At 38.7% G+C, this 21,266-nt stretch overlaps 1 protein-coding gene across 1 annotated transcript in view; it reads right to left on the bottom strand.

Moving 5' to 3' along the window:
* Positions 1 to 3,447: 3,447 nt before the first annotated feature.
* The window catches only part of gdpd5a (glycerophosphodiester phosphodiesterase domain containing 5a), a 64,538-nt gene continuing 46,719 nt past the window's right edge, over positions 3,448 to 21,266 (bottom strand). The window contains exons 7-16 of the mRNA XM_036595404.1: positions 19,323 to 19,416; positions 18,595 to 18,740; positions 16,331 to 16,413; positions 12,593 to 12,743; positions 11,981 to 12,202; positions 11,049 to 11,206; positions 8,818 to 8,965; positions 8,419 to 8,501; positions 5,548 to 5,660; positions 3,448 to 3,996 (exon numbers count right to left, since the gene is read on the bottom strand). Coding sequence (XP_036451297.1) covers positions 3,905 to 3,996; positions 5,548 to 5,660; positions 8,419 to 8,501; positions 8,818 to 8,965; positions 11,049 to 11,206; positions 11,981 to 12,202; positions 12,593 to 12,743; positions 16,331 to 16,413; positions 18,595 to 18,740; positions 19,323 to 19,416 — 1,290 coding nt within the window. The 3' untranslated portion in view covers positions 3,448 to 3,904. The remainder of the gene's footprint in view (positions 3,997 to 5,547; positions 5,661 to 8,418; positions 8,502 to 8,817; positions 8,966 to 11,048; positions 11,207 to 11,980; positions 12,203 to 12,592; positions 12,744 to 16,330; positions 16,414 to 18,594; positions 18,741 to 19,322; positions 19,417 to 21,266) is intronic.

Raw genomic sequence — 21,266 nt, forward strand, 5'->3', positions numbered from 1 at the left:
TATTTATATTATTCTAATAGACACATTTTCATACCACATATAAAACCCCCCAGTGTTTCTGAACTGCTGCTGCAGACCCACACGGCGCTTCACATTTTAGAAAGACTTCGAAATTCGGATCTTCTACAAAGAACCTAAACTAGGAAATGTATTCATCTCTTCTCTTCAGCTCTAATGTGTTTCTCTTTCAGCCATCCAGTGTGGAAACTAAAGACGACAGTGCAGTTCACCTCCATTTATTTTCTTCCCTCTTTCAACACAGTACATCTTGGCTACTTTGTTTTTTCCCCCCCAAAAGTCACTTCCAATCTCCATGAGAAAAATGCAATACATTCATAACACGTCGCAGAGGCATTTCACTCCAGAACTGGTTAACGCAATGTTTCAGATGTGCACACGAGGCAGTTCCACTGTCCACTAAAGCAACTTTTAGAACAGCCAATACAACAGCACAGTGAGGCTAAAGCACACATACACACATGTAAACATACAGTACTGTGCAAAAGTCAGAGACCTCCTTTCATTTATTCAATTTACAGTGAAAATAATTATGTACAAGGTTTTCATTTTTCAGGAGATATTTCTGAGAACAAGAATAATGAGATCCAGAGAAAATTGGACTCCTAACAATTTCTGTAAGACCTGGTAGAGACCAAAACTATCCCCATCAGATAAACAGCACTTAAAGCTTTCATCTTATAGAGAGAGGAGAAAATCAAGCTGCTTCAGATCTGAAAACATCCACAGCCATCCTTCCAGTGTGAGAAGATAACTCAGTGCTCTGGGTCTGAAAGGATGTGTAGCTCACAAGAAGCCCTTACTGAGAAAAGGAAACAGATAAATCAAACAAAGAAACTTCTGGTGTTCTCAGAACAATGGACTGACCACCCCAGAGTCCAGACCTCAACATCACTGAACGTGTTTGGGATTATTCAGATCATGAGAAGCAGAAAATACAACCAACTTTTAAGACTGAACTTTGGAGGTGTGGAAAATATTCCTGCAAATTTCTTTGAAAAAACTGAAAGCGAGTCTCCTGAAAAGATAAAGGTAAAGAGTGGACACATTACATTCTGACAATAGTTGATACAATATTTAGTTGTTGAGGCTTTTTGTTAAATATATTTTATATTCTCTGCTTTTTTTGATGCTGAAAAAAAGTACAAAAAAACAGTTTGTACCTAAAGGCCGTCTTGACTGGAAATTAAACAAATAAAGGGTGGTCTCTGACTTTTGCACAGTACTGTATATACACGTGAACCAGTGGATTGCAGTAGACTGAATACCTACCCACTAGGGCTGGCCTGAATCTGAATACTGTTTATGTCTATTATTTGGAAGCTTTGTCTTTGTTAAGCCACAAAAACTGGAGCCTAAGCTACAACATGTCATCAACAGAAGCCTTTAGACTGAACAGTTGTTGTTAGTATATTTTGAAAAATGTTAAAAATAAAAGATCTCGGAGCGCAACAAACTGCACCACACTGAAGTGCAGAGTTGCCTCAGAAAGTGAGCACTTTAAAATACTGGACAATAAGAAGGAAAAAAGATCAGTGCAAAATTTTAGATAAGAGGTTGGTGTAACACGGAGGCACGATATGTTTGATGAATCAGGTCAAATATATATAAGTACAGTGATTTTTGCTGCTACCCGATTTGCACCTTGCATGTGCGTCACTGTCTCGCATGTGTGCACTGCATTACGACGCTGCCCGATTTCTATCTTCTTAGTAATATTAATATTAGTGGATTGGCTTGGAGTCTTTAATGCTAAAACCACCACAACAGCAGTCTCATTCTCTAGCTTAATACTACTTACTATTTAGTATTAGGGGTCTTTCATTGAGTGAAAACATTGGGCCTCATTCACCTACCGTTCAATTTCTCCCTAATTCAGTCATATCCAATGACTCCCAGCCATGGATGGCTGTAGCATCTCTGGGGATCGAACTCGCAATCACAACCATTCTTAAGAAAAAAATTCTTAAAACCCACTTATGCAGTTTTCACGAAGATTCTGACATTCACCAGTGTTTTCCTATCTGGGATTTGTTCTTAGGTGAGAACAGAGTCTACACACACTCAAGAGCACAAAGGTGCAAACAATTCTGCAGTTTAAGATCACATCATGAATCTGACGAAGACTCGAGAGCTTGTCTGTGGCTGAATCTCAAATGGCTCTTTGCTCCCAATATTGCACTGCATAGGTTATGACGTTCTACACCTAAACAGTGCACTTGATGACAGATAGGATGTTGTGCACCTTTGACTAAATACAGATGGCTTTTATTTGGACATGTAATGCACAGTTTGTGTGTTGAGGCTAGGGCCGGGCAATACGACGAGATATATAGTTATCATGATAAATGATGTCACGATACAGTATGCTTTTCTGAATACATTGTGGACATCATCATACTTGTAGAAGACTGACTGCTTGTTTTATTATAAAGAGAGCAAAATTTGTCCAGTTTAACTGGATTTAGTGCAACACACTACGCCAAATATTGAATAAAAATCATTGTATTCACAGTTTTTTATAGTACTTTTTTTAAATGTAACTCTGCTGGTTCCTTTTTCTTAGTTCCAACTGATCAGATGTCTGAGAAATAAACATCGTAGCATATTGTGTATCGTGGAGATGTCAAAGTATTACAATATTATGTTTTTGGCCACTATATAATGACCTAAGTAGTGTGCACTACATAAGGAGTAGGAATCTGAGCGTACATTTCACCCAGCTTTGTTCAAGCTATTGCTATTGGAGTGCAAATACAGGTTAAGAATGCTACTATACACAAAGCAAAGTGCTCAGGTAGATAATCACACCTTAAAGTGAGCAGGGAGTGCAAAATAACATGGAATTACTACTGAAGAATATGGTCATTTTGTTTTAACAGCGGTTTTAAACTGAGGCAAAATGCTTAAGCATAGGTGATACAGATCGGGTAGTGCTGGAAAAGTAATAATATCTATGCATGCGTCACAGTGGTGTGTCTGCGCAGTGCAAATCAGGCAGGGGATGCAGATTGGGTAGTGACCATCCTTTTTGAGTACCACTTGGCTACATGCCTGATTTCAGATCATTCGCGCCATCACTGGGATACACTAATAATACATTGTTGCCCCCTACTGGATACATTTTGTTTAAAGGATGATTTTTTCGATTTTTTAGATTTTTTTTAGATGCTGTTCAGACCAGCCCTACTACCCACAGTACATACTTACATATAAGTAGAAATCATTTTTCTTCCACAGATCTCCACATCTCATCTCAACTTGTACTGAAGCCTTGAACTAACAGGTTACAATCTACAAACACAGATATAAGAATAAGCCACTCGTATTTTGATGTTTTGATTTTCCCGGCAACTTCAGTAAGTGGTCATTAAAGTCCGTCATTAATTCACACGTACTAAATATACATACTACTGCCGCAGCGGCATGTCTTCTTATATACACTTTAATACAGAACACAACATAAGGCATCAAAGTGAAAGTCCGTTACATAAATAGTCAATACAAATTCAACATCCAGCAAACTGTTGGTAGAACACAAGAAAAGTGGGAATTCAGTCTTCTGTGCAGTTCCAAAAATACATACAGAACTCATGACTAAGGAATGGTGCTGCTGGAGTTTGATTCAGAGGTCTTTGAAAATAAAAATAAAAATGTGCCCATCATTCAAAATAGCACGCTTGACCACTGACCAGTCCTTCATTGGTCCTCTGCAAAACCAGCAGATAAGATGTGCTGAGGTGCACTCGTAAAAAAGGGTTCCATCCAAAATGAAACAAAAACACCTTCCAAGAATTTGAGAACGTCAATCCCATCTGCAAACTAATAATGTAATCACATCAGAACGTAAAAAGGGCAGATGCTCGCAAAAAAAAACACACCCCGGTCAACGGGAAATGCCATCGCGTGTGTATCCCTCATATCCGTGTTCAGTGTATATAGACAGCTCGTCTGTGCTGCTGACTCCATTGTTTATTTCTGAAAGTTAAACAGAGGAAAAACAATGCATGATTATGGCAGGAAGGAGTGGAAGCCCAGAGCCGTTAGTGACTAAAACAGCTCTACAGGTTATACACACACTGATCTCCACTGTACACTGAGTGAAACACCTACACACTTAAAAAAGATGGTTCTTCAAGGGTTCTTTAGTAAAGAAAATGATTTTATATAGAAGCATGAACACTCAAAGAACCCTTTGCACGATTAAAGGGTACTTCAGATTGATGGAGAACGTGCTATATATGATTCTATAAAGAACCTGTTTGAAAAGGGTTCTATATAGTGCCAAAAAGGGTTCTTCTATTATTACAAGCTTAACAAGAACCCCTTCTGGGTCTACACAGAACCCTTTTCAAAAAGGTTCTATATAGGACCACACTGAACACATTTTCCACCTATCTGAAGAACCCTTTCACAATGCAAAGAACCCTTTAATCATGCAAATGGTTTTTTTTGGAGTGCTCATGGTTCTATACAGAACCATTTTCTTCACTATATAACCCTTGAAGATCCATCTTTTTTAAGTGTGTATAGTACTGTGCAAAAGTCAGAAACCACTGTTCATTCACTTCATTTCCAGTCAAAAGAGCCATTAATCACAGGTTATTCATTTTCAGGAGATATTTCTGAGGAGATCCTCTTTCATGGGTCTGAAAATATACATAGCTGCTAATAAGAAAAGGAAATAAACAAAGAAAACAAGAGAATTTGCACTAGAACAGCAAAACTGGACATCTGAGATGTGGAGTAATTGGATCATGAGAAGCAGAAAATGCAACCAATTTCGAAGACTGAACTTTGGAGGTGTGGAAAAATATCCGTGTAGATTTCTTAGGAAAACTGCAAGTCTCCTGAAAAGAATGGAGCTGTAATAGAGGTAAAGAATGGACACACTACTGAAAAAATATATTTAGTTGTTGAGACTTCTGTGTAATTTTCTGTTATGTTTTCTCCTCTTTTTGATGCTGACAAATGAATAACTTGTACTTAATGGCTGTTCTGGCTGGAAATTAAATAAATGAAGGGTGGTCGTTGACTTTTGCACAGTAATGTATCCCATATGCACTTGGTAGGTTTACAGTTACTGATTATAGCCCACCAATTCATCAGCCCCCCCCGACTTAACTTGTGTTGCTGGGGTCACCACATTGTGTACACTTACTGGCCACTTTATTAGAAACCTTGTTGCCTGATGCTTTTGGTTTTGTGGACTATTCTCAGTCCAGCAGTGACACTGAGGTGTTTAAAAACTCCAGCAGCACTGCTGTGTCTGATCCACTCAGACCAGCACAACACACACTAACACACCACCACCATGTCAGTGTTACTGCAGTGCTGAGAATGATCCACCACCCAAATAGTACCTGCTCTGTGAGGGTCCATGGGGGTCCTGACCACTGAAGAACAGGGTAAAAGGGGGCTAACAAAGTATGCAGAGAAACAGATGGACTACAGTCTGTAACTGTAGAACTACAAAGTGCACCTATATGGTGATGAAGTGGCTGGTCAGTGTATGGTCTCTCGTCTCACCTGAGAAGATGAGTTTCTCCTTCATGATGTTGACGTCACGACTGGGCCTGCGCACCACAGCGCTGAGCATGATCTGCTCCGGATTATAGCTCCTCATTCCGCTCATCCTCCACCTGCACAGCAACAAGAACATTCCATAAATCACCATTCAAGCAGGACACAGCGGACAACACTAAATCCCATCTCGCCAGGCAGTGGAGAAAAAAATCACTTGTGATAGCATGTCAAAAAATGGACTTAGTTTCTCAAAAGAATGATTTATTTTCTCAAAACAATAACTTTTTTCTTGAAATAATGACACTATGTTGAAATAATGAGTGAAATAATAAAATAATGATCAAAATAACGACTTGTTTTCTCAAGAATTTGACTTAATATGTCATAATAAAGACTTATTTCTAATAAATCTGGCTTATGTTGAAAAATGACTTGACCTACTATGTTGAAATAATGACTTAGCACCTCAATGAAGTTTTTCTCATTTCAAAATAATGAGTTATTATCTCAAAACCGATACTTACTTTCTTGAAATGTAACAACTCCTTATTTCAACACATTATGTTGGAATTCTGTCTTAATAATTAAAAGAAATGTGAGAATATAAGTCAACATTTTGACATGCTAAGTCAAAACTTTGACACACTGCTTCCAAACATTCCAAATTTTTTCTCTCCTCTACCCGGCAGGAATGTATTTCCATACAACAATGTACAGCCCCAATCCGCTCTTTAGAAAATGGCACCCCACTCTTACTAAATACAGGCTTCCACCTAAGAAACTACAGTTTAGGCTTCTTTCTGAGGCCCTGTTTAGTCTTTAGGCAAAGGCATAGACAGCCACAGGCAGGTCAAACACAGACTAAAAATAGTAAAAGAAACAAAAAACAAACAAATACAAGTAAATGTAAAATAACGAACACTATTGGGTAGATGGTAACAGTGAAACATCATTACGACACAAGCACCAGACCAGAAGAAGGAAGGAAAGGTACAACAAATATAGAAAGTGGGCAGAAATGAGCATCAGAAGCTAAAGGTAAATGCAAAGCGCTCTGACCCCTAATGTAATCCTGGTTACCTGATCGCGTGATAGCTGAAAGATTGCAGAAAGCAGCAGAGAGAGGAGGCATGCAGAGAGCAGGTAACGGAGAGGACAGACAGGAACAGAGAGAGAGAAGAGGAAGAATGAGAAGGAAAAGAGAGCAAGGCAGTCAGTTCAGAAGCAGCCAGTCTTACAGCTGCAAGCATACACAAACAGCTTAAGAGTATACTTCAGCATTTCTAACACCATCTCTGTCTGCTGCGTCTGTAGCGTACGGTTGATTAGGAACAGTTTTTAGATTGTCTTTACTAAGAGCGGACAATCTGTTGACTTGAAACTCATTTATAATATAAGCCATCAGGCAGTTGCCTACGTCTGTAAACAAATGCTTGAATATATGAATATGTGACAGTATAATGCTATTTAATATTCTAATTATAATGATTATCAATAACACTGGAGCCTATGAAAACTCCACCCACAGCACTACACTGACTTTTAAACTTTACGCTGGTAACAATCAGGTTGGTGCTTTTCTTCTATGGCCTGGAGAACGTGACACACATTTCCATAAACATTCTGAAAGGCTGATTGTCAGACCATAATGCAAAAGTCCATTTCATATGAGCGCGAGCCCAGAGAAGTCAGCAGCGTTTCCAGATGTACCGCTGTGCATAGTACAGTCTTAAACTGATTTGTGAATGCAGTGATGAACAGAAGTCTTTCCAAACTCAATCTTTTCATGATGCACTGCAGAAAATACTGTGAAATATCTAAAATCCTTGCAATTGCCGATTAAGGAACGCTGTTCTCAAACTGCTGAAATATTCGCTGATGCATTTCTGTCGAAACATCTTTGCTCATAAATGACGTGATGCAGGCATCAATTTCCGAATGAACGTATACGTTAAAAAATAATGAAGTTGATAAGATAAAAACACTAAATGTCTCATCTTCGTACTGTTTTCATTTAAATATCGGTCGACATGGATTTACAAATCAATGCTTTTTGTTTTTTGCGTGTGCTTCACATACTGTTCCAACTTTTTTTGGAAGCAAGGCTTGTACTAAGTGTGTTTTGAGTCAGTGGGTTTTTGGTTCTTTACTAAATAGAGGAAAGCACTAAATTACTGTGTGTGATAACTGACAGTTCACTACAGATGCTACAGATAGAGATTAGGCTGAGAAATGCTGGAGCTTTTCTTTATAATCTGAGTTATTACTGTGTGTACAGTCGTATGAAAAAGCTTCAACACCTCTGGTCAAATTACACATCCTGATTTTGATTTTCTAAGTGAAAATAAGATAACAAATCCTCTACAGAGAACATGCTTAAATATGACATTTCCAGCACATTTTAGTGTCAAATTTCTATTTATTTGGTGAGTTGAACAAAAAATAAATGAAATAAATATATATTTAAAATAGAATATAAATACAGAATAGAGTTGAGATATTTCTTAATATGTCAAATTCAGCAAATAAACATGCAGAACTGCAGAAGTGCGTACTCTGTAAAGGATGTGTTCACTTATTTCCACTTAAAAAACATCAACAATACATGTAACTTGACCAGCTTCTGCATACGTTTCTATGCATGTCTATAACGTTCTCCGACAAATCTTCCAGGTCCAGCTGCTGGAGAGAGAGGTGCCTTCACAGAAAGCTTTACAAGTGCATTGTTACAAAGACTGAGAGATTAGAAGTGAGACAGCCACAGCTACAGTAAATGAGATCAAACTGTTTCGAGTGAGGAATGAGTTTAACCCCTCCTTTATATAAGTTTGTAAGACATTTAATGACATTAACGTTTCCAAGAGGTATACTTACTTTTGGAATATGAATATACCTATGACAATCGCTGCGGATATCAGATCGGACGTGATCCATATCAAGCAGTATTCATCTGGACTCTGAAACACAAGAGCAGCTGTTATTACAATGTCTCACCACTAGATGGCAGCCTGGCAGTTCTCAACTCCTGACTTGCACATTTTATTGCTTTTCTTGCTCTAGCACACCCTCTTTTACCCTGCGATGCCTTGTTAATTGTCTGATTGGTTGGATCAGGTGTGTTAGTGCAGGAAAAACACCAAAATATCAGAGCAGGGGTACTCCAGAGCAGGAATAAGAACACAAGCAGGATCCTTTCAACTGATAAAAGAGAGACACAGAGAGGCAAGAGGGAGAAGGATAGGAAGAGACAGGAAGAAAGCCATGCTCTCTCACCATAATCCAGATGGGGTGAGGCACTTTACGGAAGATCTGAGGGGCATCAGAGGAGACAGACTGCACCCCGCTGCACCACAGCACTGAGTACAGCCACGGCTCGTTCACCGGGTACACGTTCAGACTCACGTTGCTCCTGCTGAGGCGCCTGCCCTCACACGTACACACGCACACACACACCCACACACACACAAAAACAGAACAGACAGCAAATAGAGTGACCATCATATTTAATCTTTGGTGTGCTTCATGTTGGTTAAATTGTACTTGGTTAGTATGTCTTTAATTTTGTTTATTTGAACTGTTTATGGCTTCACGGACTAAAAAAAATGTGCCAGTTGGCTACACTGGTGCATTAACCTGTGGGTCAGTTGATGTAAACTGTTGCTGACAGAGAGCTAAGATGGCTGGGTGATTCCTTTTGTGTCCCACTGACATTAAATTTACAAATATGCATGTAAAGTAAGGGTGAAGAATATTTTAAACAGTGTCCTTCTCAATACACTATGCTCATGTTCCTGATGAATTACATAAAACATTAGTATAAACCCATTTACAGCACTTACAAAACAGCACTGTAACTACATTTTATATAATCATTAAAATATTTACGCATTCATGTGTGAATCTCCTTAACATCTCATGCCTGAAACATCCTTTTACATTAGTAATCCATTATAGGTTATGATAAATATAGTTGTGTTCACTCAGCCCTGTTACCTGAACACATTCACCTCCATAAAATATCCGGAATATTGCACGACTCACATATTCAACGTGTATTTTCAATGGTACTGCGGTACTGACAAGGTCACTATGAAAGTCCCCTGTTACACAAAAATTATAGACCAAAAGTAAATTAATAACTAATCCTTAATGTCCTGCTATGGATGCTAGTAACACTATTTTTGTGTATTCGCTGATTCTATGCTAAACTTGTCAACCCTGTTACTTAATTATACAAATGTCAGAGAAAACTTGTGACAATGAGACACTGATCCTGTGATGGGTTAACACATTGTCTGAATGGTTAAATGAAAGTTTTATAAGATTTATTTTTACAAAATGATTTAAAAAGTTTCATTTTAGGAGGAACAAGGGCTAAATGGCATCCCAATCATGTAATTACCCAGAAAACAGACAGACAGACAGACAGACAGACAGACAGATAATTATGGTAATAATAATAATGTTATTACCCAAAAAACAGCTACATAGATAGGCAGACAGACAGATAGATAGACAGACAGATAGAGAGACAGACAGATAGACAGACAGACATACAGACAGACAAACAGCTAGCTAGATAGATACATCATATATAATACCTAGCTAGCCATATAAGTATAGACAATACAGACAATAATGTTATAACCCAGAAAACAGCTAGCTACCTAGACAAACAGACACATAGATAGATAGATAGATAGATAGATAGATAGATAGATAGATAGATAGATAGATAGATCGATCTGCCTGTTGATGTTGAATTGCTTTAGACATGGACCTGTGAATTCCCCCACTGCGTCAAACAGTTGGTAAAGCTATCAACAGTCACTGAAATGGAGCAGATATTCTCTACATGACCTTAGCACAAAATTCTGAATCTAACAGCCAGATAGATACACAGATAGACACAGTAAATAGATAGATAAATTTTATATCTATCAACATGTTTAAACTGCTTTAAAGCAGACGGGAACCTTCAGAGAAGGCCTAACGGTTTTTAGGAGGTAAACAATTAATGTTTGTTTAGTTCATTTTGGATTAATATAAGTATGCTTGCTATGTTTAAACTCTGGAAGTATTGTAATAATATTCTTATTTCATTGCAGGTTTGGTCAGAAACAGAAGGGTTGAATTCTTGAAACGCCCATAAAAAATTATCCAATCAAAATGTATTTTCTGTCCCATTGGTTAGCACTTCAGGAGCTAAGCACTGCACTTAGCGTAGCGCTAACATACTACTAGAATCCCATAGAGATGCTAGCAGGAATTAGTGTTACTGTAGAGGTGTTTTTTCCTTCCTTTTTTGGCCGACATTTATGGTCTGAACCGAAGGTCTAGCTCTAACAGTGACAGTTCATCACTGCTTAAAGAAACAATGTCATGCCAACATCATGTCAAAGTTGCATTATGCAGCATTAATGATTCAGTGGCAGAGTGTTCATCTCATGCGGACACGCTTGACGTTAGTGCTGATGTGAAGTGGTCCTAGTTTGTCTGTGTACCTGATTTCCCGCACCGTAGCTTGACTGTAGTGTAAGCTGAGGGTGCGGCTGCTCCTCTCTTTCAGCTCCTCTGCAGGAAGCTTCTCTTCTGACGTCTGCTGCAGCAGAGGTACGGCGGCTCGGACGGTCTTCCTGTACCAGTCTGGTGTCCACATCACCTACAAACACACAGTCAGACACCTATTCTTCCACACAACTGCTGACTAATAATAAGGCCAGACAAGCTGACACACAACACTGAAAGGCTAATAGACTGAGACCGGCACAGGTTCATTAAGTACATTCCACACTTAGTCACTAATATGTCCAAAACAACAACCCCCATGTTCTCTGCTTGATGCTACACAGGAGATGCCACAGGAGGCTGTTGATATGGAAAAGCTTGACTCTATGACTGCTGGCATTCCTCCTGAATGTGACTGGGAGGAGCTCTTAGTGAAGGTGGCACAACAAACACAGCAGGCGATGATGGATTTTTCCAATAACCAACACATGCAACGGACATTACATCATTTTTTTTAATTCTAGCTGTGAGGACCCCGGTTAGAACCTTGTGTTCAGGATATTTAATGCCTGGCTACTGTGCAACCATCACATTTACTTTTCCAGTCAAAACTGCCATTAGTGAAATGCAACCAACTTCTAAGAAAATGCAACCAACTTGTAAGACTGAACTTTGGAGAACTTTGGAAAAATATCCCTGCAGATTTCGTTTAAGGACTGAAAGCAAGTCGCCTTAGAGATAAATATACAAATGCAAATAATAATATACAAAAATTAATACAATTAAACGTAATTATATTAATGATATTATATATTATTATTTTAAATTGAATATTATTTATAATTTATTTTATTGCCTATATTATTATAATTAACAATAATAATTGTAAGAAGAAGAAGCATGCATTATCTATGAGGTCAGTCCTCACCTGTTCTGACTGGATGCCTGAGCGTTGGATGGTCTTTTGGACATCTTTGATCCAGAGTTGGTAGCGAGGGTGCTGTGGTGGTGGTCTGCGCAGGCTGAAGATGACCGAGCGGTTTGTCCTAGTCGCCAGACGGAGCAGCTCCAACAAACTACACACTGTCTGGTTGCCCACTCGGTTACGGTCCTTGGTGGACATGAACTGGACGGTCCAGTAAGGGTCATCCTGAGAGACAGGAAACACAGAGACAGAGAAGTGAGGCTGTTAGCAAGTAAAGAAAATTCTCTGAACACACCAAAACATACTACACCAACAAGTGCATCTACTGGTGAACTTTTTCTATCAAAATTAAATGATGGAAAGAAATTTGCTTAAAAAATACAACTTCCAAAATTTACATCCCTATTCTGGACACATCTAAAATATCTTATAATACTGTTAACAAACTTCAGTGTAGAGCAGCTAGTGCTGTGTAAAACAGGAGGGCATAAATACTCTCACTGTAAGCTAAGCTTGCTGCTAATTCCTCAGAAACCACAAGAGGAAAAGAGAAGAGCTAAATGTGTGAGTGACAGGAAGAACTTGTTGAAGAGATGTGTGTATGTGTGTATTTACCCTCAGGAACCACAGGCCAGCGTTCAGAGAGCGGATCTCGGTCCAATTGAAGAGTGAGGCGTCATCGTGCTGGCGCTTGGGAAAGAGCCTGGCTACATCGGTGGTCCGGCGCAGGGTTTGGTCCCGCATCAGGAAGGGCACTCCATCCATACTGCAGAGACAGGAAAAACAGGGACTAATTACTGATGGCACAGTAACACTTCTGTTTTGTTTTTTTTTTTAAAACAACTAAACTTTAAAATAAGCTTTTTTTATTAGAAGTACATTTTTTAAATCTAAAAGTATTACACAGTTTTCCAGACATGAAGAAACACATGACCTCTACAAAACAGGGTAAAAACTCTGATTCAATATAATAAAAAGTTTGTGAACAACTGGTTATTTGGCTGTGGGGATATTAATGGTTAAGGCTTATTGGCTGCAGGGGTATTAATTGTTAAGGCTTGTTTGGCTGCGGGGGTATTAATGGTTAATGGTTATTGGCTGTGTGGGTTGTAAATATTATTTGGCTGTAGGGGTATTGATAGTTAAGGGTTATTTGGTTGTGGGGTAGTAATGGTTAAGGGTTGTATGGCTGTGGGGGTATTAATGGTTAAGGGTTGTATGGCTGTGGGGGTATTAATGGTTAAGGGTTGTATGGCTGTGGGGGTATTAATGGTTAGAAGTTATTAGGTTGCAGGGTATTATTGGCTAAGGATTATTTGGTTGTGGGGTAGTAATGGTTAAGGGTTGTCTGGCTGTGGGGGTATTAATGTTTATGGGATATTTGGTTGTGTGGGTATTAATGGTTATGGGATATTTGGTTGTGTGGATATTAATGGTTATGGGATATTTGGTTGTGTGGATATTAACGGTTATGGGATATTTGGTTGTGGGGGTATTAATGATTATGGGATATTTGGTTGTGAGGATATTAATGGTTATGGGATATTTGGTTGTGGGGTTATTAATGGTTATGGGATATTTGGTTGTGAGGATATTAATGGTTATGGGATATTTGGTTGTGGGGGTATTAATGGTTATGGGATATTTGGTTGTGAGGATATTAATGATTATAGGATATTTGGCTGTGGGGGTATTAACAGTTATGGGATATTTGGTTGTGGGGGTATTAATGGTTATGGGATATTTGGTTGTGTGGATATTAATGGTTATGGGATATCTGGCTGTGTGGATATTAATGGTTATGGGATATTTGGTTGTGGGGGTATTAACGGTTATGGGATATTTGGTTGTGAGGATATTAATGGTTATGGGATATTTGGTTGTGAGGATATTAATGGTTATGGGATATTTGGTTGTGGGGGTATTAATGGTTATGGGATATTTGGTTGTGAGGATATTAATGGTTATGGGATATTTGGTTGTGAGGATATTAATGGTTATGGGATATTTGGTTGTGGGGGTATTAATGGTTATGGGATATTTGGTTGTGAGGATATTAATGGTTATGGGATATTTGGTTGTGAGGATATTAATGGTTATGGGATATTTGGTTGTGGGGGTATTAATGGTTATGGGATATCTGGCTGTGTGGATATTAATGGTTATGGGATATCTGGCTGTGTGGATATTAATGATTATAGGATATTTGGCTGTGGGGGTATTAACAGTTATGGGATATTTGGTTGTGACGATATTAAATGGTTATGGGATATTTGGTTGTGACGATATTAATGGTTATGGGATATTTGGTTGTGGGGGTATTAATGGTTATGGGATATTTGGTTGTGGGGTTATTAATGGTTAAGGCTTGTTTGGCTGTGGGGGTATTAATGGTTAAGATTTTTATGGTTCACTTTTTTAAATTTTTCCTCAGATATCTGATCCAGTATCTCCTTACGGTACAAGCCTGTTAGCGATGCTGGGTCAAATTCATTTAAGTTCACAAGATCTTGCTGGCTGGTCGAAACTACTTGTGGGAGGCATATCGAATACCTTCATACATTTGCTTATCTTAAAAACAAATTTCAAGCATTTAGTATAAGCCTGTAGATTTAAATGTCTTTGAGGATATGAAAAACATACATTCAATCAGATGTTTATGAACGTGTGGATAGTTCTGCATGTCAATAAACTGTGTGGAATGTGTGTCACATCTGTAACACTAACTGCCTATGAGACAAAAGAAATAAACCCAGGTTACGCTGGGTCAGGTCCCAGGGTGGGCACCAGGCCTTCTCAGGGCAGGCAGGCTAATGGCAGTCCCTCATTAATCTAGAGAGCCGTAGAGAACTGAGAGTGATAGAGATCTCCTCATTATCATGCCTGCACTTCATCAACTGAGTCAATAGGCAGCCTCCTGAGAGCTCCTCGGCTCAATACCACTATCAGCAGCGTACACGACACCAATGGACCAGCAGCACTGCAGCTAGAGCCAAAGAGTCATTAGAGAATTTACTGAACTCGAGAGAAAAAAGGCAGAAGAAGATGAATCACCGAACAGTGGAGTTACATGCTGAACTCAAAGACCCGAATAGCTCACAGAGTTACAGCTCTGAGCTTTTCACACATGCAATTACAAACAACCATGTCTCCCAGTTTCTTTCATGATAAATACACTGCTCAAAGTTTGAGGACACCTGGCATAAATGAGCATGTTTTCTTTGTCAACTTGGCATATTAAAGACTATCTAGATTCAGTTTGAGGAAAACATATCAGATCTAAACAGACACATTGATAGGTGTACTTCACTGATCCCCAAGGGGAAATCTGGGTTAAAACAGTTGCAAGCAGCAATAATGGGGTCCAAGCACTTATGGGACCTTTAAATGGGAATTTAATAGATGTTTTAAAAAGTGTCTGAATAATTAATTGGTCAAAATGTATGCAATTCAGACTGTTTTTATGGGAAACGCTTCATTCTAGAGAATTTATTTAAGTCTGAATTCACCCTGGTGGTAACTGGCCTTTTAGATTTTAATGCCTCATAAAACCCCCACATAGAAAGCTTTTTACACTAAATGGTTATGAATACGCTGCCTGAGGTCGAGATTGTTTGATAGTTCTGAGAAGGTTTTGGACTAAAATCCATTCATGGTGAAGGGATACATGCAGGACATTGTAAGAAAAAAACAGTACAGAATAAAATTTTAATGCTATTTTCATTATCAATATTACATTTAAAAACTCGGAAGACAAGCGTAGGTTCACTGGTCAATTTGGATATTAAATAAAATGGTTAAATTTGCAGTGTAGACATTGTGACTCCTGGTTCCCATAACCAGCATTACAAAGAAATTGGTGAGTTTCTCTACAATGAACAATTTCACATCAAAACATTCAGTATGACTTTGTTCGCATCTCAACGACTGAATTAACCAGACATTTTGGGATTAATTGGAAGAAATCCCATTTAAGCATATATCATAAAAACTTGCGACAGTCCCAGCTTAAGAATAGTGCCAAAAGCTACACATTTTATCCCCTTGTTGTGATGTCAGCACTCAAATCTTTCAGGTGTTTACAACTACCTTTGGGCCAGAAGAGTTTCAATATGAGCTTTTAACAATAGTTTGAAAAAGGAAAAATTAGCTCTTCATATCAAGGAAGACATTATGATGAACATGATGAAGCAAAAATATACCCAACTATTAGCAAATAGCTGCTTTTATGTTAACAAAACATTTGCATATATATTTTCCTACTTAATTGAAAAGTAAGGACAATTTCAAAAGAAGGCAAGGTGCCCACAGTCTTTAGACGTGCAGTAGATGAAGATGCAGATGATGGCGTACCTGATAGTGACATCGGCCTCAAAGGCGCTCACCTTCTGCTGCAAAGCTTTATTGAAGGACATCACTGTGTTCTCGGGAGTGAGCTAGAAGACAGACAACAGCAGTTTAGAGTCAATACTACCAGCAGGGGTGAGAAAAGCAGCATCTGCTGATAATAAACTCATTGACTTCCCTCATTAAGGGACACTGAGAAGGCTTCGCGTCTATCACAGAATTAAGACCATTTGCACTTGGCACAGGGTTAGTAAGTTTAAGCGAGTCAGGTTTCACAATGTTAAAATATATCGTCACTGTTACATCACAACTTTCTAACTCTAGCTTTGTAAATTATTTTGTTTAACACTTTTAAAACAGCAGCTTCTCTTCACATTGTGTGAACATTTCAAGATGAACGGGCCAATTGAAATACATACGTATGTTTAAATACCTTGTCAGGACATGGGTACTTGCGTATTATAATAATGTGTGCCATACTCCCACACTACTGTGTACATACACTATACTTTTATTGAATTTCCAGTCAAATCAGCCATCAAGTTCAAGTTATTTACATTTCCATGTCAGGGAAAAAGCAGAATACATACACATATGTAACATACATTTACAGGGAAGGCTCATAAATATAATCTCAAAAGTTTCATTATGTAGTGTGTCCATGCTTTGCTTTTATTACAGCCTCCATTCTTTTTAGGAGACTTGCTTTCAGTTCTTCAAAGCAATCTACAGGGATGTTTCTCCACACCTCCAAAGTTCAGTCTTAGAAGTTGGTTGTATTTTCTGCTTCTCAGGATCCAAGTAGTCTCAATTACAAATTTAGCCTCACAGTGCATAAATCTTTTACTCCATATCTCCGATGTTCAGTTTTGGTGGTCTTCTCACAGTGGAAGGCTGGACAGAAAAACCTATGGATTTTTTTCAGATCTGAATCAAGAGTGGAGCTTGATGTTCTCCTCTTTAAGTGCTGTTTATCTGATGGGGACAGTTTTGGGGGTCTACCAGGTCTTGCAGGTGGCTGTAAGAGCCCCATTCTCTCTGTATCTGTATCCTTTCTGAACTCCAGTTTGTGAAACTCCTGTTTTTTGACTTATTTTCCTTTGACTTTCTCCTTCCTTATGCAAGTGGGCTATCTTATATCTGATCTCCTCCTGAAAAATGAATAACTTGGACTACAGGGCTTACTAAACTGGAAAAGAAATAAATAAAGAGTGGTCTGACTTTTCTGAAGACTAACAGAAATGGTGCAAAATTACTCTGAATAAAAACTTGTGACTTGGAATTTTTTCAAAGATTTAAGGTTTTGTAACAAGCATGACAACACATTTATCCCAGTACGTGAAAACAGCAATGTTTACTTCTAATAAACCTTATTCAAACTGACAAGCATTAGTACACAGAAATTTAAAACAATTCTGAGAATTATAGATTCCCTGTGGAGGAAGCTGTGCCTCTGAAGATCAAGCAGGCAGGGATTTTCTGAGCTGCACTGCACAACAAATTCTCGCAACTGTTGATCTGCCACGAGATCAACAACATAACAGGGGGAACTATATATATATATTGATCCTTCGGTTTCTTTCCAATCAATGCTTTCACTGCACTCGGTGACATCAGAGGCGTTATCTCACAGGAGCCATTCATACAGCCATACAGCCAGATACTCTGTGATATCTCAACTCTGTGAAACACCATGTGCTGATGAACAGGTAAACAAACTGAAATTAAAGGAAGAGTTCAGCAAAAAAACTAATTTAATTTTTAGTTAACCCAAATGTAGTTAATCAATTAAGCCAAGATATTTCTGCTTCTTTAGCTTTGCAATGTGGTTAATGAAGCTATCAAGTGTGCACCCCACTGACTGACATCAAGCAAACTGCATGACTAAATCATTAAACCATGCCAAATTATTACAGGCTTGACTTGCTTATGTGGTTTCTGCCACTCTATGACATACTGTCATCTATAAACATGGACAAAGGTACAGTCATACAGTCAGACATTTAAACAACCCTGGTCAAATTGCATGTTTTGTTAATTTTCAAACTTAAATAAAGCATTTTTAGTGCACAACTTCAATTTATTTTCAAATGACCTCTTATCAAAATAAAGAACATACCCTAATTGACTTAACGCAGCAAATATATGGCGACATGTTTGAATGTCTTTACAATCATTTGGCCTCAAAGTTATCTACTAAAGAGGCAACTTAATGTGTGTAATGATTTCGTCTGCATCTGATATAAGCGAAAAAAAACATGATGATTCACCATTGGAGCTCCTCGGCGACCAATGACAGCGGGCCGTGCCTTCAGATCAGCCCGGTCCATGATGCAGGGGGACGAGATGGCAAAGGGGGCCAGATAGAGAGCCAGGAGAACACACAGATAGACCAGGAGCAGCACGACATGAAACCCTGCACACATACATACACAAATGCTTGTTTATATAACTTGTCAGGGTTATATATCTTGTTCTATATACATAAGTACCTATATATAATAACAATATGTCTGAAATACATTAAATATAAGTATCTGTATGTAATAACATGTTCCCTATTTGTTATATATACCTATATGTGGTAATAATAATAATAATAATAATAACAATGTGTCCCATTTGTGAAAAAATATATATGTATATCTTTGGTTTTCCTATATAACCAGGGTAATCAGGACATCTGGACACTGGCTTTAGTGGAGCTCCATACTGAGCTCCAAATTATTAGTCACGCATTCAACTCAATCGAACAAATACACCACTAAATTATGCATCTGATTATTGTTTCACGCCTCTTCAAGGTTGTTTTATAGAGTAGTGGTATTTCTGGACACTGCGAGGACTTACTGGCACTAGCTGTGAGTACGTCAGCGTGAAATGACGACAGCACCATTTATGCCCGGGTGTCAGTGGGGTGATCTCCCATGACCTGCCCGACGGCAGAGTTCTAATCATTCATACGCTCAACTGCATTCACTCATGAGGTCAAACTCACTCGTTCTGTCTCCACGCACAACTTGTCCCGCTACAAGCCACCCCAACGCAGTCACCGCGGCAACCGCTCCTATGTGCAGAAATGGTCCTGTTGACTGTATACAGGGAGAAAACAAACAATCAGGGTCAACCAACATGTTCATATTTCAGCTAAATTTTTGTTTTAGCATCTTAAATCATTCACATGTTATTCCATTATTAATGTATAAGCTTAGTACCCAGTAACTTCTATGAACTACTCAGTTCCTACTAATGAGTTATGCTACCTAAAAACACCAGCTCTCCTCAGTATTTCATGATGAAATGGGCCAACAGAAATGGCCCAAAATTACTTGGAATAAAATTTCATTATAATAGTATATATTAACAGTAAGAGTGCTTTAATGTTTTGTTGTAACAGTGACAATATGAAACTAATATGTAATTATGTGGTAACGAGAGTGAGGAATGGAGTGTTCTTGTTCTTGGGGTTAATGTAAGATGAAGTGATCTTTACTCAGACTATTTTAAGTAAATGTAAATGAAACGTAAATCATAACATATACTATATGACCAAAAGTATGTGGATACCCCATCCTGATTATTGAGTTCAGGTGTTTCAGCCACACCCATTGCTAACAGGTGTATAAAATCAAGCACATAGCCATGCAGTCTCCAGAGACAAACACTGGCAGTAGAAGTATTGCGAGATGGAAGCATCTAGGAGCAACAACAGCTTAGCTGCAAATTGCCTATTCTCTCTTGCATCACTCTCTACAGGGTTCCAAGCTGCCTTTGGGAAGCAACATCAGCACAAGAACTGTGCATCGGGAGCTTCACAAAATGGGTTTCTATGGCCGAGCAGCTGCATACAAGCTTAAGATCACTATGCGCAATGCCAAGTGTCGGCTGGAGGTGTGTAAAGCACACTGCCACTGGACTCTGAAGCAGCAGAAACGTTCTCTGGAGTGAGGAATCACATTTAACTATCTGACAGTCTGAAGGACTAATCTGGGTTTGGCACTAAAAGAATGAGGAAAAAATCAAATCCAGGAAAAAACTAAGCTAATAGCTAATAGCTACACTCACCACAGAACAGGATTTCAGTTTTCACTTTAACACCAGTCAATCGACTTTGCACTCTCAGATACGCTCTAAACGGGGTCATTTTAGTTTCAGTTAGTTGGAACCAGGCCTGTGCTGTGTTGTGTTGTACATCTGATCTCCTATCTAAACTACCGTTAGCTTAGCCAAAATGCTAAAGTCCAAAAACTATGAAGAACAGCTTCAATTTCGGCTTTCTGTCACTCTGACACCAGTTACTCGACTTTGCACTCTCAGGTATCCTCTAAACGGGGGTCATTTTAGTTTCAGTTACATGGAACCAGGCCTGTGCTGTGCTATGTGGCACATCTGACCTACTATCCAAACTATGGTTAGCTTAGCCAAAATGCTAAAGTCCACAAAACAACACAGAACAGGTTTGATTTCAGCTTTCTGTCACTCCGACACCAGTCACTTGACTTTTGCGCTCTCAGACATTAGTTTTTACCATCTGAACTTGTGTCAGCAGAGCAGCAGTTAGTCAGAGTCAAACCTGTGGTGTGTGGCACTGTTTGGGTCTGTAGCTGCTCGCTAAGCTAACATTAAATTAGCCGATCAAGCTACAGGATTGATTTCGAGTTTCTCTCCTTTCACTGCTGTTGTTGGACTTCACTCTCTCAGATATAACTCATTACCATCTAAACTTGTGTCGGTGCTTCAGTTAGACAGAACTGAACATGTCCTGTTGTAAACAGAGCTGTTATTATGTTAGCTAAGTGCTAATGCTAACTGGCTCCTCTTACCTACTTAGCAGCACTGCTTAACATTTAGCAATTGTTAGTTAGATGGTTTGACATTTATTGAATGATGGCTTGCAAAACATTTTCGATCAGAAACAATGCAGTATGAGACAGACCAAAGC

The sequence above is a fragment of the Colossoma macropomum genome, unplaced genomic scaffold, assembly GCF_904425465.1.
Source record: "Colossoma macropomum unplaced genomic scaffold, Colossoma_macropomum, whole genome shotgun sequence".
Taxonomy (NCBI): domain Eukaryota; kingdom Metazoa; phylum Chordata; class Actinopteri; order Characiformes; family Serrasalmidae; genus Colossoma; species Colossoma macropomum.